Source organism: Amblyraja radiata, chromosome 23, assembly GCF_010909765.2.
Source record: "Amblyraja radiata isolate CabotCenter1 chromosome 23, sAmbRad1.1.pri, whole genome shotgun sequence".
Classification (NCBI taxonomy): Eukaryota; Metazoa; Chordata; class Chondrichthyes; order Rajiformes; family Rajidae; genus Amblyraja; species Amblyraja radiata.
The window spans coordinates 7,265,098-7,284,494 of record NC_045978.1 but is presented as its reverse complement, the minus strand read 5'-3'; the positions used below and the strand labels follow the sequence as shown (position 1 = coordinate 7,284,494).

Genomic DNA, 19,397 nt, shown 5'->3' with positions numbered 1-19,397 from the left:
TTGTAAATCTTTTCTGAACCCTTTCAAGCTTGACAATATCTTTCCTGTGACATGGTGCCCAGAATTGAACACAATATTCTAAATGCGGTTTCACCAACGTCATATACAGCTGCAACATGACCTCCCAACTTCGATACTCAATACTCTGATGAAGATTGATGAAGGCCATATCTTGCCAGATTGAAAAGTATACCCCATCTTTATTCTCTGTCCAATAACAAATTCTTTACTAATGCCTGAACAGTACCCCAATTCCCTGTGCTCTATCCTTACTAATCAACTAATAGACAAGGTGAAACCAGCAGATATATATTTGAATCTCCAAATGACCCATCATAAACCCCTGGAGGTTCATCCAATAATTCCTCCATCTCCTTTCGGAATTGCATCTTCAAAGTACTCAAATGCAGTTTTCTTTTCATTTAATCCATCTAAACTCTGCACAAACCTTTACATTGTGTCAGATGGCGGGAATGGATAGGGACTACTTCAGACCCGAAATATCACCTATCCATGTTCTCCATAGAGCTGCTTGACCCACTGAGTTACTCCAGTGCTTTGTCTTTTTTGTAAATCAGCATCTGCAGTTCCTTGTGTCTACATTCTTTTCAAGGTGTGCAGTTATCACATACTTCATTATAGATTCCAACATCTACCCTGCCATGCAGTCACAGGGCGAAGGTACAAACTCCGTACAGACAGCATGCGCAGTCAGGTTCAAACCAGGGTCTCTGGTGCTGTAAGGCAGCAACTCTACCACTGCACCACTGTGCTGCCCTAAAGTCCTTGTGATTAATCGGCTTTCAGGGTCGCCTTCTTTATTCTCACCAGGTCCTTGATATTGTAATATATTCAACTGGTTTTGTGCTTTTTCTTTCATGAGGACAAATACTAATTGATTAATTTCCCTACAACTTCTTAATTTCCAGTTATAAATGTTTCTGTTTACATGAGTATTGTGTTTGGCACAGGCATTGTGGGCTGAAGGGCCTGTTCTATAACTAAATATATGTACTATAACTCTTTTGATTGAAAACAATATCCTTATGTTCTCCAGTAAAACACCAAGTGCTGGAGTAACTCGGCAGTTCAGGCAGCATCTATGGAGGGAATGGGTAGATTCAGATTCAGAATCAATCTTTATTGTCATTGTACAGTACAGAGACAACGAAATGCAGTTAGCATCTCACCCAGATGAGCAAACATAGAATAATGAGCAATAAATATATATACGTACATACAGTAGTAGTAGTAGTAGTGCAATTTTTCTGGGGGAAGATAGGCAACAATTCAGCTTGGGACACTTCCTAAAAAGTGGTCAGACAAAGATTAATCACTTTTTTTAGTTTTGGAGAAATAAAACAGTTTCTCAGAGCATCACAACTGGCATAAATAAAATGATTGGTATAAGAAAAATTAGTTGAATGAAAGATACAGCATGGAGACAGGCCCTTCGGCCCACCAAGTCCATGCTGACCATCAATCACCCATACAACATATCTAGTTCGATGTTACCCCACTTTTGTATCCACTCCCTACACATTGGGAGCAATTAACCTACTTACACAAACACCCGGAGGAAACCCATGAGGATACAGGGAGAACGTATAAAGTCCACACAGACAGCACCCGAGGTCTCTGGTGCTGAGAGGCAGCAACTCTGCCAGTGAATGAATTGTTCCATGAATGACATTATGAACCAGATGTTTACAGATCTGCATTATTCTTTTCGGACGATGCAAAATAGGTTTCCAAGTTGCTTCACAGAAAATTAGACAACAAAAAGACAAAATAGTACTTGAATTGATGAATTTCTCCCCTCCCCCTTCCTCTTTTGCCTATATCCCTTCTTCTGGCTTCATATTTTACAATTTTCTCTCCTTATAATAATAATAATAATAATAATATATTTTATTGTCATTGCACGTCAGTGCAACGAGATTTAGTGTGCAGCTCCACTGATGTACAAGAAAGGTAAATAAATACAATACATAAATAAACAAGCTGAATTGATTGACGTGACCATCTGAGGGAGACTGTCCAAAGGGGGTGGGTGGGGGGGCACTCATTAGGGCCGGTTCAGAGCCGCTATAGCTCTTGGGATAAAACTGTTCCTGAGTCTGGAGGTTCGGGCGAGGTTATCTCATGACATTTGCTCTTTTTCCCATCTCTGACCTTTGTCCACCTACCTGTCCATCAACTCCCCCATGCCTGTATCCACCTATCACTTGCAAGGCTTTGTCCCACCACCACCTCCCTTCCAGCTTTTCCCTACTACAATTGATCTGAACAGGGGTCCCAACCTGAAACGCCACCTATCCATGTTCTCCAGAGATGCAGAGATGCAGAGATGCTGCCTGAACCGTCCCGTCATTCCAACACTTTGTGCCTTTTTTTCATTGTAAACCTGCAGTTCCTTTTGTCCACAGAAAACTGGTTATTCATGTTCTGCTTGGAATACCAGTGACTACATTTAAAAGCATTTCATTGTAAAGTACACTGGTTTCTGACATCATGCAAGGCCATGATGCAGCTTTTTACTACTCTGGAGGGGACACTGCTATTGAGCTAATCATCCAACTTGCTGCTCGCAAGTTTAGTATAGTTTATTTTAAGTTTAGTTTAGTTAATCACCACTAGGCCCATAATGGTTGCCTCACCAACAAGTCTGTCTTGTCCCTTCTCTGTTTTTATTATTTTAAGTATGTCTTGAATGTTTGTTTTAATGTCTTTTTGTATGTTTTATGTGGGGGGGGGATCGGGAAAACCCTTTTTCACTCACTTACTTCGACGGCGATGCGATTTTTCTCCGCCCCCCCCCCCCCCCCCCCCCCCATCCTGTGGCCTACAACGTGGAGTGGTGCGGCCTTTCCTGGAGACCGGCCCGGAGCTTCAAGCCGTTATCTTACCATCCCGGAGCCTGGGGTCGTTTGCCGAGGATCGCTAGTGTTGGAGCTCCAACCACGGGGCCTGTGGACTTTAACACCATGAAGTAGCGGCTTCCGGTAAGAAGCGGCCGACTCGGGAGCTCCATGCAGTTCCAGAGTGTTCTAATCCGTCCCGACGCCGGGGTTTTGATCATCCCGACGAGAGGGCTTGAACAGCAGACCGTCAGCAGCGGCCCCCGTTCAAAGGCCCCGACCACGGGTGAACAAAGGAGGAAGATGACTGAAATGTATTGCCTTCCATCACAGTGAGGAATGTTGATTCCACTGTGGTGGATGTTTATGTTAAACTTAATTTTATGTGCAGTGATGTATTTTTGCTTTTTACTTAGTATGGCTGCTTGGTAACTCAAATTTCACTGTGCCTTAATTGGTGCATGTGACAACTAAATTGAATCTTGAATCGTGTCAGGTACAGTGAAAAGCTTTTGTTGCGTGCTAACCAGTCAGCAGAAAGACAATATATGATTACAAACGATCCATTTACAGTGTGTAGATACATGATAAGGGAATAATATTTGGCTATTTTAGTGGCTGGCATAACTGGCACACCCAACTGGAGGACTTTGTCAATCTTTGGATAGTTGTGGTGAACTGCATTTAGTGCCACTGTAGTCATTGAAGCATGTCACCTTTCTCTTCTTGGGCACCAATATTATTGATTAATAGCTGCCATCTATCTACTGGTCTGTTCTGGTTATTCGCATATGTCAATAACATTTCTTTGTTTCTTTTGTCAGGAAGCCTTTAACTGTGGCATCCATCGAACCGTACACGTTGGCGAGGTTGGACCAGCGTCACTAGTGAAAGAGGTGAAGCCATATTTATGGTTCTTTGTAGGTACACAAAAATGCTGGAGAAACTCAGCGGGTGCAGCAGCATCTATGGAGCAAAGGAAATAGGCAACGTTTCGGGCCGAAAACCTTCTTCAGACTTCTTTGTATTGGGTTTAAAGTTTTACAGCAGAGCCAAACTCTAATCCCAGTGCCTCCTGACAAACCAAATCGGCCTCTCTATCTGTTCTCTCCGTCATAAAGACAGTACATACACCCTGGTGGAAAATGTATCACCTTCTGGGTGTGGTGAAGTGAGTAACACAGGATAATTGTAAAATCCCCAGCAAGTGACATTGAGATTGATAAAAGCCCGCTGATTAAATAATCTGATAAGAGACTGCTGATTACCTACCTCGGTTGAGAATGGACTGAATGGAGTTCAAGTTCAAGTGAGTTTATTGTCATGTGTCCCTGATAGGACAATGACATTCTTGCTTTGCTTCAGCACACAGAACATAGTAGGCATTTACTACAAAACAGATCAGTGTGTCCATATACCGTAATATAAATATATACACACACATGAATAAATAAACTGAAACCACTTGGTTTTAGAGTGGTGTTAAAAATACAAACAAGAAGAATGTGAACTTCAAAGGAATGTAAAATTACAACAGAACTGTACAACGCAGGAACAGACCGTTGGGGCCACAATGCCCAGGTCGAACATGATGACAAGCTACACTAATCTCTCTGTCTGCACGTGTCCATTCAGTTTCAGTGTAGTTTCACCGAGGTACAGTGAAAAGCTTTTGTTGCGTGCTAACCAGTCAGCGGAAAGACAATACGTGACTACAATTGACACATTTATAGTGTATGGATACATGATAAGGAAATAACATTTAGGGTAAAGTAAAACCAGTAAAGTCGGATCAAATTTAGTCCGAGGGTCACGCAAAACAACAGCCTTATTAAAGTTGTTTGCTGAACCTTGATACACCTGACTATAATAAACTAATTTAAACGTGTCCCTCCATTTAACTCTCTAACTCCATTTAACATCTAACTCCCTCTTAAATCTAGCCAATGAACTGGCCTCAACAACAGAGGTAGTTGAGGCCAGTTCATTGGCTATATTTAAGAGGGAATTAGATGTGGCCCTTGTGGCTAAAGGGATCAGGGGGGTATAGAGAGAAGGCAGGTATGGGATATTGATTTGGATGATCAGCCATGATCATATTGAATTGCGGTGCAGACTCGAAGGGCCGAATGGCCTACTCCTGCACCTATTTTCTATGTTTCTATTTCCAAAGCAGAATGTAATGCTGGGATAACATTTTTTTTCTTATAGTTTTGACGGAATTAACTGTAAATCATAACTTTGGTTTCCACCAACTTTATTGATCGTAACGGATAATTGGTTGACATTTATTCATTGACAGGCCGTGGATGATTTAAAGGCTGAGAGAATTGGTCATGGGTACCACACGATTAATGACCCCATTATCTACAACAATTTGTTAAAGCAAAATATACATTTTGAGGTAAGCAATTCCTGAAGGTGCGCCTAACAAATGATGCTTTAACAAAGAATGAATCGGTTATTTAGGCTTTGTTACTCTAAGATTGTTTTTCCCAATGGACCACAAGGTTCTTTAATTGTTAAAGGCTTCGAGTGAGTTTTTTTTCTCTTCCCACAGACCTGTCCATGGTCTAGCAACCTTACTGGAGCATGTGACCCAGATTTTACAAAGCATCCAATTATCAGGTAACTCCAGTGTGATATCTTTCAAGAAAAAGTGCTTCAAGTAGTACTTGCTCAGCAAACCACCACTGTGACTAGCTTTGCAGAACAGAGATAGATAGATTTTTGATTAGGTCGGGTGTCAAGGGGTTATAGAAACATAGAAAATAGGTGCAGGAGTAGGCCATCTAGCCCTTCGAGCCAGCTGATCATGGCTGATCATCCAAAATCAGTATCCCGTTCCTGCTTTCTCCCCATATCCCTTGATTCCGTTAGCCCCAAGAGCTATATCTAACTGTTTAAGAAGGAACTGCAGTTGCTGGAAAATCGAAGGTAGACAAAAGTGCTGGAGAAACTCAGTGGGTGCAGCAGCATTTATGGAGCGAAGGAAATAGGCAACGTTTCGGGCAGAAGGGTTTCGGCCCGAAACTTTGCCTATTTCCTTCGCTCCATAGATGCTGCTGCACCCACTGAGTTTCTCCAGCACTTTCGTCTACCAGCTATATCTAACTCTCTTGAATACAAGAGAGAAGGTGGTGGGGGGGGGGGGGGAGGCAGGAGAATTAGGTTAGGAGGGAGAGATTGATCAGCCATGATTGAATGGCAGAGTACACTTGATGGGCCGAGTGGCCTAATTCCACTCAGACGCTTGCGACCTTAGGTTGGCTGAACAAAGTCCATACAGTGCAGCACACATTACCCAAACTGTAACAACGTATTCTCCCCTTTTATCAAATATGTGCAGCCAGTAACATAGAAACATGGAAAACTGGTGCAGGAGTAGGCCATTTGGCCCTTCGAAACCAGCACCACCATTCAATATGACCATGGCTGATCATGTAATCCAAAATCAGTACCCCGTTCTGGCTTTTTCCCCATATCACTTGATCCTCTTAGCCTTAAGAGCTAAATCTAACTCTCTCTTGAAAACATCCAGTGAATTGGCCTCCACTGCCTTCTGTGGCAGAGAATTCCACAGATTCACAACACTCTTGCTGAAAAAGCTTTTCCTCATCTCAGTCCTAAATGGTTACACCTTATTCTTAAACTGTGACCCCTGGTTCTGGACTCCCCCACCCCCCCCCCCCCCCTCCCCCCCCGAACAAGGGGACCATTTTTCCTGCATCTACCCTGTCCAATCCTCTGATAATATTATATGTTTCTATAAGACGAGAGATATAGGCGATGATGTAGAGAGATAAAGAACAATGAATGAAAGATATGCAAAAAGGTAATGATGATAAAGGAAACGGGCCATTGTTAGCCGTTTGTTAGATGAAAACGAGAAGCTGGTGCGACTTGAGTGGGGGAGGGATGAGTGAGAGGGACTAACAGGCACTGGCCAATTCAATTTAAAATAAATGTGACTATTTTGGAGACTTTCTGTGGTAGATGGGCAAACTAGAAATAAGATTGTAACATCCCACCCCCACCTCTTTCTCCCCCTCCCTTTCTGTTCCCCACTGGGGTGCAAATCTATTTCACCCACTATCTTGATGCCTCTTTCCCCTTCCACTTGTATCCCTTCCACTGGCTTCATATTTCTCTCCTTATCTTATGCCCTTTGTCTCCTTTTTATCTCTAGTCTTTGTCCACTCATCTGCAATCCAAAATCTCCCTCCTATATCCACCTATCACTCATCAGACTTTGTCCCAGCTCCTACCTCCTCCTACAATCAGTCTGAAGAAAGGTTCTAACCCTTAACGTCACCTATCCATGCCCTCCAGAGATGCTACTTGACCTGCTGAGTTTATCCAGCACTTTGTTTTTTAAGATAAAAGGTACATATGGCTTAAAAGAGTTAAATTATCTTTCAGTGCTATAAAAGTGCCACTTATGAATTCCCATGTATGTTAATACCTTGATTCTTCCTAACATTTTATATTCAAAGGTTTATGAAAGATCGAGCAAACTATTCCCTGAATACCGATGATCCTTTGATATTCAAATCTACGATCAATACAGATTATGCCATTGCATCAAAATACTTTGGTTTCACAGAAGAAGAATTCAAGAGAGTGGTGAGCTGATCTGAGCATTAGAAAAAATATTAAACAAATTGTGTGTCTTTAAGGTGATAGATAGATAGATAGATAGATAGATAGATAGATAGATAGATAGATACTTTATTAATCTCCTCAAGGAAATTCAGAGACTTGCCATTTGCAGCACACCAATTAAAAATAAGATATGACATTAAAGAATTTAACAATAAACATATTCCCACTGTGAGGGAAGGCAGCAAAGTCCAGTCCTATCCCCTGTTCACCCATGGTCAGGTCTATTGAGGCCTCTGCAGTCACCGCTGCAGCAGTAGTGGAGCCGAATTAGGCCATTCGGCCCATCAAGTCTACTTTGCCATTCAATCATGGCTGATCTATCTCTCCCTCCTAACCCCATTCTCTTGCCTTCTCCCCATAACCACTGACAACTGTAATAATCAAGAATCTATCCATCTTTGCCTTAATATTCTTAGACTTGGCCTCCGCAGCCTTCTATGGCAAAGAATTCCACAGATTCATCACCCACTGACTAAAGAAATTCCACCTCATCTCCTTCCTAAAAGAACGTCCTTTAATTCTGAGGCTATGACCTCTAGTCTTAGACTCTCCCACTAGTGGAAACATCCTCTACACATCCACTCTATCCAAGCCTTTCTGGTTATTTGTAGAAACTTGACAAAATAAAGTTGTTTCATATTCAGTGAATCTGGTCATTTAAACAGGGCTGCAGTTTACTGGAAAATTATATTTGTAAATAGACAAAATATTACAGCGGTTTTATGTAGCTGTTGTTTAATGCCGATGAAACTTCAAAAGGGGATATTGGATATAGCAAAAGCTTGGCAAATGCAGTGTACAAAAAGGCGAGCAAAATTAGTTTTGTTTACAGCGCGGTAACAGGCCCATCGGCTCCGCGCCGACCAGTGATCCCCGCAGATTAACACTATCCTAACACACTGGGGACAATTTACATTTGTACCAAGCCAATTAATCTACAAAACTGTACATCCTTGGAGTGTGGGAGGAAACCGAAGATCTCGGTAAACACTCACTTGGTCACGGGGTGAACGTACAAACGCCGTACAGACAGCACCCGTAGTCAGGATTAAACCCAGGCCTCAAGGCAGCAACTCTCCTGTTGCGCCACTCTGCCGCCCTTAATTACATAATCACAGTATCTTGTTTTGACCAGGATATTAAATTCGGTTTAGAATGTTGAATCCACTCTATGGGTCACGTTCAGCAGAGGGTTAAAAAGGTGCCTGGTCGAAGGCAGCTTTATAACCCTCTGGTTGAGGATAATGTCTATAGGATAATCAACTCTAATAATTGAATGGCTGTGTAGGCCTAAGGCCTGACTGACCTACTTCAGATTCAGATTCAGATTCAGATTCAACTTTAATTGTCATTGTCAGTGTACAGTACAGAGACAACGAAACGCAGTTAGCATCTCCCTGGAAGAGCGACATAGAATATGATTTCAATAAATGAATCTATTTACATGCATAGAGTCATAGTGTTTTTCCTGTGGGAGGAGTGTCCGGGGGTGGGGGGAGGGGTGATTGGCAGTCACCGAGGTACATTGTTGAGTAGTGTGACAGCCGCAGGGAAGAAGCTGTTCCTGGACCTGCTGATCCGGCAACGGAGAGACCTGTAGCGCCTCCCGGATGGTAGGAGGGTAAACAGTCCATGGTTGGGGTGAGAGCAGTCCTTGGCGTTGCTGAGGGTTTGCTTTGGACAGACTCAATGGAGGGGAGCGAGGAACCGGTGATGCGTTGGGCAATTTTCACCACCCTCTGCAGTGCTTTCCGGTCGGAGACAGAGCAGTTGCCATACCATACTGTGATACAGTTGGTAAGGATGCTCTCGATGGTGCAGCGGTAGAAGTTCACCAGAATCTGAGGAGACGGATGGACCTTCTTCAGTCTCCTGTTTATGGTCTATGTAACCTGAGCCCTAATTACAAGATAGGGACGGAGGGAAGTAGCACGGAAACATGCCCTTTGGCCCACAGAGACCATGCTGACCATCAACCACCCTTTTAGAAAAATAGGAAAACAAAAATAGGAAAACAAAAATAGGTGCAGGAGAAGACTATTCGGCCCTTCGAGCCAGCACCGCCATTCAATATGATCATGGGTGATCATCCAAAACCAGTACCACGTTCCTGCTCTCGCCCCATACCCCTACACTAATAATCCCTTTTACTCTAATCTAATCCAACTTTATTCCCCATATTGTTATCAACTTGCCCCAGATTCTGCCGCAAAGCTACATGACGGGGGTCATTTTACGGAGGCCAATCAACCCATCGACCTGCACGTCTTTAGGATGTGGTAGGAGACTCTTGCGGTCACAGGGAGAACGTGCAAACTCCACACAGACAGCATCCGAGATCAGGATTGAACCCGGATCTCTGCTTTTGTGAGGATGTGGCTCTACAAGCTGTGCGACGGTGCTGCCCAGGAGTTATCGGTTGCACTTTGATTTATTTTCACCAATCTGATTCTACCTTGGTCTACATTGTATCCTCGTTTGTCCAGCCAGTATTCCTACAATTCCAAATTTCAGCTCCATTTACTTTGCCAGCCACATCTTCTCCTTTTCCCCCTAACGCCCTTAGTCTAAATTGCCTTCCATGTCTTCTTGCACAGTCTGGTTCCATCTGAGCATTCCTTTAGTAGTCCAGTCATATCCAAGGAGTTCTGTGTTATGACATTTGGCACATTGCCTAGAAAATTTATGACCAATGAATGTCCCAATTGGTAGTAAAGAAAGCAAACTCAATGCTGGCATTTATTTCAAGATGGCTAATATACAAAAACAGGGATGTAGTGCTGAGGCACTGGTAAGGCCGCATTTGGAATATTGTGAGCAATTTTGGGCACCATATCTGAGGAAGGATGTGCTTTGGCTCTGGAGAGGGTCCAGAGGAGGTTGACAAGAATGATCCCAGGAATGAGTAGGTTAACCTATGATGAGCGTTTGATGGTACTGGGCCTGTACTTACTGGAGTTTAGAAGAATGAGGGGAAGGGGGGGGGGGGCGCCTCATTGAAACATACAGAATAGTGAAAGGCTTGGATTGAGTGAATGTGGGGAGGATGTTTCCACTAGTGGGAGAGTCTAGATCATAGCCTCAGAATTAAAGGACGTTCTTTTAGGAAGGAGATGAGGATGAAATCTCTTTAGTCAGAGGGTGGTGAATCTGTGGAATTCTTTGCCACAGAAGGCTGTAGAGGGCAAAGTCAGTGGATATTTTTAAAGCAGAGCTAGATAGATTTTTGATTAGTACTGGTGTCAGAGGTTATGGGGAGAAGGCAGGAGAATGGGGTTAGGAGGGAGAGATAGATCAGCCATGATTGGCGAAGTAGACTTGATGGGCCTAATGGCCTCATTCTACTCGTATCACTTATGGCCTTATGATCTTATTCCACAATTTGTAGCAGTTGCTCTCTGCCAACAATTAGACATTATAGACAATGGGTGCAGTTGACTCTTAAATGCTCTCTTGACATGGCCGAGTAAGGCACTAAAAGATTGTTCCCTATATAGGAGGGCAATAAATGCTGGGCATAACTGTGAAGCCCAGATCCCAAAATGCAAACAAACCACTGGGTCCCACATAGTACCATAAACATACCAGGCCTGAGTGCCTTAGGCAGTCAGAAGTTAATAGGATTCTAAAATAAATTATTTTTCCAGAGGCTTACTGATGAGTCCTATTCTGTGACAATATTCATTGTTTGTCCTACCTGTCATGTTCCTAAATAAACCAAAATCAAAGAAAAGTTTGTCCCTTGGACCATTGAAGACCATTATTTTATTTGCCAAACAAAAGAATCTTCAATAGTAATTTGACAATCGCTGGTGAAGCTGTACAAGATGGGCTTGTCATATTTTCTTGCCCCTAGACAATAGGTGCAGGAGTAAGCCATTCGGCCCTTCGAGCCAGCACCGCCATTCAATGTGATCATGGCTGATTCTCTTCTTCTTGTGTATGGCGTGCACAGCCTAAAGTTGTAAGTCAACTTGTTCTGTTTGATCTTCTGTTTGTGCACGCCAGGCTGATTGCATTCGTCGAAACAGGGTAGACCACATGAAGGTTGCAATCTCCCACCCCAAAATCTCGTGAAGGTTGCAATCTCCCACCCCTGATTGTGGCTGATCATCCACAATCAGTACCCCGTTCCTGCCTCCTCCCCAAATCCCCTGACTCTGCTATCTTTAAGAGCTCTATCTAACTCTTGAAAGCATCCAGATAAGCATCCTCCACTGTCTTCTTTGCCAACTAGCATGTTGACTATCTGTAGACTTCATTACAATGGTGAAGGAGCACGAAATGGAGGAAGTTTGCAATTCTTCCTGCTTTACGTTTTAGTATTTTGTCCAGACGTTAGGGAGATATCAGACTCTGAGTTACTTCAAAAATGTGCCATGTTTACTATGAAAATATCTATACAAGCAATTGGTTGTAATATTTAAAATATTAATCTGCAGAATATTAATGCTGCCAAGTCCAGCTTTCTCCCTGCTAAAGAAAAAGAAGAACTTCTATGCACATTGTATGATGCGTATGGAATGGTGGAGAGCACTGAGTTTTAATCGGACACTGCACAACATCATCAATGTGAACAAAACGTTTCTCTCGAGTAACTACCTAATTGATGGAATCGAATATTTTTTATTTTCAGATTTTCCATGATTGTCTGTTGACTGTGTAAAATATATGACACTGCCTTCCTTTCAAATATATGCAAACTGACCTAAATTGCCTTTTGATTTTAAGTATGGTATAAACAAGAATAGACCATAGGTGCAGGAGTAGGCCATTCGGCCCTTCGAGCCGGCACTGCCATTCACTGTGATCATGGCTGATCATCCACAATCAGTACCCCGTTCCTGCCTTCTCCCCATATCCCTTGACTCCGCTTGACTCCAAAGGTGATTCAAATAGTGTTTTTAAGGCCCTATGTTATTTAGGCAATGGCTTTACACAATCACTTAATGCACAATCATTGCGTTTTAAATGAAAACATTGCAAACTGTAACACCTTCTCCACAAATGTCCCAAAGGATCACTAAATCATAGAGAATAAAGGATGTTTAATGTGGCTGGTTCAATCCTTGATTAACTTAAGCTAGACACAAAATGCTGGAGTAACTCAGCGTGTCAGGCAGCATCTCTGAAGAAAAGAAACAGGTGAAGTTTCGGGTCAGAACCCTTCTTCAGATTCCAATTTCTTCAGAGAAAAGTCCTTCAGAGTCTGAAGAAGTGTCGCCTGTTCCTTTTCTCCAGAGATGCTGCCTGACCCGCTGAGTTACTCCAGCATTTTGTGTCTATCTTTGGTATAAACTAGCATCTGCAGTTCCTTCCTGCACACTGATTAACTTGTGTACTCAAAAAGGAATGATAATTTGGTGAACCACAGAACTCACACCGATCAGTGCCTAATCCAGCTTGTGTTAATGATTGCCTAATGCATGTTCGAATGAGGTGGGAAGAGGGAGAACTGATTTTTATGGGATATTTCTTCAGTAAAATGAGACCACTCCTTTTTTCAAGGAGTGAGCTGGATTAAGTTCAGAGCCAAGCTGAAACCGTTTGAAATAAAATTGCTGCGAATGGCTTAGAAACATAAAGTAGGTGCAGGAGTAGGCCATTCGGCCCTTCGAGCCAACACTGCCATTCAATATGATCATGGCTGATCATCCAGAATCAGCGCCCTGTTCCTGCTTTTTCCCCATATCCCTTAATTCCGTTAGCCCTAATAATTTTTCTCTAACGCTCTGGAATACATCCATTGAATTGGCCTCCACTGCTTTCTGTGGCAGAGAATTCCACAGATTCACAACTCTCTGACCGAAAACATTTTTCCTCATCTCAGTCCCAATGGCCTGTGGCTTCATGCACAGTCCAATGTCTCCAAAACATGTGGCGTCACTCTTTGAAAATAGCCATTCAGTTCTTCCCACCTTTTAATTTGAGCAGATTCATCACATTCGCAAGTGTTTCAGTCTTTTCCAAATATGTTCATAATGTTTAATCTACTGCGTTGAAATATTGTTCATGGATAATCTACAAAGATTAAGTATTTTCTTACTCTTGGAAAATGTTCGTATGACAAAGCTAGTTAATTATATACTAACTGCTGGAGTAGCTCGGTAGGTCAGGCAGCATCTGTGGAAGATATCCACATTTTGTTTTGTAAACCAGCATCTGCCATTCCACGTGTCCAATTAATGATACAAGTAATCTAAACTGTTTAGAATATTATTGTAGATAGACACAAAAAGCTGGAATAACTCAGCGGGTCAGACAGCATCTGAACAACTGAGTTACTCCAGCTTTTTGACTATCTTTGGTTTAAACCATCATCTGTAGTTCCTTCCTGCACACCTGGAATATTACTGTATACCTCAAATAGATCACTCCAAGTCTATCGTGCTGAATTTCAGCCAGTGCCTACACTATTAGCAACTGTTCACACCAGTCTGAAGAAGGGTCCTGACCCAAAATGTCATCTATCACCATATACTGTAAGCACCGGAGATGCTGCTTATCCCGCTGAGTTACTCCAGTACTTTGTGAATACCCTGGTTAAACAGAGCAGTTGTTTGTTCAAGCTAAGCCACTTCAAATATAGCTTGGGTTATGTACTGTTATACATTTTTGTATAAATGATATTTTTGTAAACCAGCATCTGCAGTTCCTCGTCTCTAGATTGTATCTACTTACATTCCCTATTTCTGAAAATTATTGCATGTAATATTTTGATTGCAGTTTTTTCAACTGTAAACATTAAAACTCTAGTAATAAGGGTCATTCTGACTAACACCAATTATTATACTTGCCAAAAATACTGAAATAACCTTTTACACTTGTTTATTATTGATCCACACAGTACCACTGATTATTTGTATCACTGATATAGCATGCCATCAAAAGTTGTACATTGGTGCTGTCATTTGATTAAGCAAATTGCTTGAATATCTTGCCCAAAGTTTACAATGATAGTTTTGATATTCTATAACTATATTGGTACGAGTTGTTGACAACTTTTAATTCACTCCAGCATAGAGCTTTGTATTCAGGTGTAAAGGTAAATCTTTGAGATAATATGTACTTGGCAGATTTGTAAACTGTATGCATTAAAAAAATAAAATAAAAGGGGCTTTTCCAGAACTGTTTGCAATTGTATTTTTTTGAATTGTTATGCATTTTCAAATCTTCAATTCTACACTATGCTAGTGATGCTGTTTAGTATTGGACTAACCCAATGGATGTATTGGGGAACTCTATCTGTGTTCTGTGGATCAAATTGGTTATATTATGAATTTGATCGGGAACTGAACAACTAGGTAAGTTACTTCGGAAATTAGCAAGCGGGGAAAAAAGCTGTCTTGGGGGAGAAAATGTTCTAGGGGAAAAAACAACTTTCCATTAACCTCCCTGCAGTAATCGGATACCACTGTCTTGAAAGAACACATGCTGCTAGTTCTGCATAGGTGGCTGTTGAAATTGACAAGCGATTGCTTTAATTGACAATTGTGCAACGATACTCTATAAGACAGTTTAATATAGGTTTCATATTTTTAGCCTTGTGCAACAAAAATAAGCTTATAGCTTTAAAAAGACATCCTATTTCTTAAAACAAAAGGTCTGAATAAGAGTTCCAACCTGAAACTTCACCCATCCCTTTTCTCCAGAGATGCTGCCTTACCCACTGTTATTCCAGCACTTTGTCTATCTTCAGTATAAACCAGCATCTGCACTCCTTCCTCCACATCTATTTTTTAAAATCCTGAGTCGGGGAAAAAGTAACTTTATTCTGAGTCTAAACCACTCCAGCCCCGAACCCCTCTTTTCCCTCTAACCATGATTATTTTTACATGGTGATTAACATGTGTTAGTTGTGAATATTGGGTCGATGCTAGTGCAAAAGGAACCCAAGAAGAAAACTAATGAACAGCAGGAGTGGCTGCAACTTTATGAAAAGGTATAAAATATTTAACAGCCCATTAGATCAACGCTTCATTCTTAAGAACCCGCTGCACATCGCAGTGCAAGTTTAATACTGTTTTTTCGTGCAGCACCAAGCAAGACGTTGCTTAATAAGTGGGAAATGTTACTGGCCTAATATTTCTTTAATTATTTTAAGCACTTTCCAAAACCTGAACTTACAAACAGTTCAATAAATTGTACTTCAAAATAAATTGCATAAATAACTTTATTACATTATAACTTTATTGCATTTACACAAATTGCTTTCAGCAGAAAGATCTAGCCGCCCTCAAGATTAAAAATGTAATAAACATGTTAATTTGTCAATACTTTAATAATTTTTCAATGCTCGTTACATAATGTTGGAAAATAAATAATGCAGGTAGCAATAATGGGATTCTAAAGCTCCTAATGTGCTTTTTTAAGTTTTTAATGCATTGGGTATTGTTGACCATCTATATTACTAAAAGTCTGATCTTGACCACTTCCTGTTGATCTGTGTATGGATTTTAGAAAAAACGCTGCCACTTACGGCTGTGACGTTTGGCCATCTTACTCGGAGTCCCCCTCCGCTGTGCAGGATAAGAGAATTTTTCCCATCAATGAAAAATAAAAAAGTCATTAGTGTTTAAAAAATGTTGAGATTCTCTCTCCTGATGGCCACGCCCCTTCCAGAGGGACTATAAAACCCGGAAGTGTTGAGTGCCTCAGTCAGTCTCTGCAAGATGGGGGAGCAAGAGGATCACGTCTCTCAGTCTGAGCTGTGAATAACACTGAACACATGTCTACTAAACTGTGAGTGGTTTTACTGACCTGTCAGTGCCCTTAATGTGGTTTGAAAATATAGTTTGGAAATGCTAAAGCTGTGTTGCCTTTGGTTTGGAAATGCTAAAGCTGTGTTGCCGAATTAAAGTTGCCTTGCCTAATTAAAGTTGCCTTGCCTAATTAAAGTTGCCTTGCCTAATTAAAGTTGCCTTGCCTAATTGAAAAGTTGGTTTGAGAATGCCTTGCCTAATTGAAAAGTTGGTTTGAGAATGCTAAAGTTGCCTTGCCGTCTATATAATAAAAATTCTAATCTTGATCACTTCCTGTTTATGTTGTATATTGATTTTAGGATAAACGCTACCATGTACGGCTGTGATTTTTGGCCATCTTACTCGAAGTCCCCCTCCGCTCATCAGGTGCCGAGGATTTTTCCCATCGATGAAAAATAAGAGTTATTAGTGTTTAAAAAAAAATGTTGGGATTCTCGCTCCTGTCAATCATGCCATGAAGGCCACGCCCCTTCTGGTGGGAGGGGGAGGCACTATAAAACCCAGAAGTGTGGACGTGGCTCCGTCTCTGCAAGATGGAGGAGGGTGGAGAGGTGGAATATTGCGTTGGGGGACCAGCCCTCCCGTGTGATGCAGGGACCCAACGGGTCCCACTTAGTCTAGTTTTATATTAAAGCTTAATTATATAATTAGTGGACTTGGTCATTAGTTTAATGCCTCTAATACTGCATATTCATAGACTACCAATCTAAAGCCTACTTAAACTGCTTTTAAATATGATACATTGAGAATATGAACCTTGAATATACAAAATATATAATCCTGATTCTCGAATGGTGGATAAAAATAGGACCTCTGTTTCTGTCATAGGTTCGAACAAAATAACCTACACATACTTGACAGGGTTGGCATGTACACAAGTTGGCAATGCTTCAATTTAATCAGAATTAAAAGAAGACAATTAATTATCATCATGGCAGCAAAGGAACAGTGATGTAGTGTGCATATAAATGTAATCCTCTGTACATCTGCAAAACACTAGTTAATATCAATGAGCTCTGAATTGTGAAGCACATACAACTAGGTCATTGTTTACCTTGTATAGAAACTTTAGCGCAGCTGAGATACTTAGGGTAAACTCAAAAAGCTGAAAAGCATAATAATTCCGCTCTTGTGTAGAATTCCTTTGGAAGAATGATCGCAGCAGATTCCGTTATGTTCCACACAGAACTTACATTTTAATTGCAGGAGTTTTCACGAGCATTGGCCAAGCACCAAGAGACAGAGACCCATTTTGGGTCGAGATCCTACTCCTTTTCTCCAGAGATGCTGCCTGTTAGATAACCAACTCTTTATCCCTACTCTCTGACCATTTCGGGTCGAGGTCCTTCTTCAGACTCAGAGTCAGGGGAGAGGGGAAACTAGAGGTATGAAAAGGCACAGAACAGATCAGAGCCGACACTGACGATCAAAGAGCCCACAATGGTCAACGTGGGGGAATCACAGAGGGGGAACAAAGAGAGAGGTTATTGCACCTATTCCTTTTCTCCAGAGTTTCCTCCTTACTGCTGAGTTACTGCAGAATTTTGTGTCTATCTTTGGTGTAAACCAGCATCTGCAGTTCCTTCCTATACAACATTGTTAGCTGTGCAGGAGAATCATTGAGCACTCAAGGCCATGCAATGGGAGTACACAAAGATAATGATGTGTAAATGATGCTGGAGGAGGTAGTTGAGGCAGGGACTAACGCAATATTTAAGACACAATTAGACGGGTACATGGATAGGACAGGTTTAGAGGGATATGGGCCAAACACAGGCAGGTGCGACTAGTGTAGATGGGACATGTTGGTCGGTATGGGCAAGTTGGGCTGAAGGGCCTGTTTCCATGCTGTATAACTCTGTCATTATTCATCCATTCATTCTACATGTTAACAAAGGTCTAACATTTCATCAGAACACCCTTAACACTGGTGGAAATATAGAGGGAACTCACCTTGAATAAATGCTAATTGAGCTTCTGTTACAATGCTTAAGAATCGTCTTCAATGCAGCCAGAAATTCATGGCCACAATCAATACCATTTGTGCTGGAAATTAAGCTTAAAGCCTCATGCCTTTGAGCATCAGGACTCCTCTCTCTTTGCTCCAAGTGTGCCACAGATAGCCTTGCCTCACTGGCCACCCATTCTAAAATTCTTCACTGTAAACTGATAAAAACCTGAAACATACTTCTTTATTTTAAATTATTTCATTATATCACCCACTGTGCCAATGGGAAAAAAAAGCCCAAATGGGCATGGAAATATGTTGCCAGTTGCTATGTAAAACGTAAATGGGGTTGAGAGGGGAAGATAGATCAGCCATGATTGAATGACAATAGACAATAAGTGCAGGAGTAGGCCATTCGGCCCTTCGAGCCAGCACCATCATTCAATGTGATCATGGCTGATCATCCCCAATCAGTACCCGACTCACTATTCTTAAAAGCCCTATCTAGCTCTCTCTTGAAAGCATCCAGAGAACCTGCCTCCACTGCCCTCTGAAGCAGAGAATTCCACAGATTCACCACTCTCTGTGAGAAAAAGTGTTTCCTCGTCTCCGTTCTAAATGGCTTATTCCTTATTCTTAATGGCGGAATAGACTCAAAAGATTATTGGAAATCCTGTTGCATTATTGAAGTTTCTATTGGAATTATATATGGTTCAAGACTGAGGGGGAAAAAATAATATGAAAAGGACAGAAAGGAACAGGTCAAATGGCCTTTTCTGCTTTTAGCACACGAACATGATTGTTTTCCTCTAGCTTGTACTATAATTTCAATAGAAACTTCAATAATGCAGCATGAACAGGATTTCCACTAATATTTTGATAAATAATGATGTTGTCCCCTCCCCTGTTAAATTGGGAGCTGCTGCCTTGCATTGTCTGAAAAACGGACATTTCTTCCAAATGCACATGGACTCTGACCATGTGACTATGATGTAGCATTAGAAAGAGAGATGGAAGAGCTTGCAATCCCCACCAGAAGCCACTTTCCTCAGCTGTACAATCTCTTCATGATATCCATCTAAAAAACAAAACCTATTGCCCACAAACCCATCATCGCATTTGATCCTCCGATTTGAACATCATGCCCATGTTATGACTTGG

The 19,397-nt window shown here is 41.6% G+C and overlaps 1 protein-coding gene across 1 annotated transcript in view; it reads left to right on the top strand.

The window, feature by feature from the left end:
* Positions 1 to 12,564, top strand: part of ada (adenosine deaminase) — a 37,086-nt gene extending 24,522 nt beyond the window's left edge. Inside the window, exons 7-11 of the mRNA XM_033041483.1 lie at positions 3,686 to 3,757; positions 5,164 to 5,265; positions 5,422 to 5,489; positions 7,358 to 7,487; positions 11,969 to 12,564. Coding sequence (XP_032897374.1) covers positions 3,686 to 3,757; positions 5,164 to 5,265; positions 5,422 to 5,489; positions 7,358 to 7,487; positions 11,969 to 12,073 — 477 coding nt within the window. The 3' untranslated portion in view covers positions 12,074 to 12,564. The remainder of the gene's footprint in view (positions 1 to 3,685; positions 3,758 to 5,163; positions 5,266 to 5,421; positions 5,490 to 7,357; positions 7,488 to 11,968) is intronic.
* Positions 12,565 to 19,397: the final 6,833 nt, after the last annotated feature.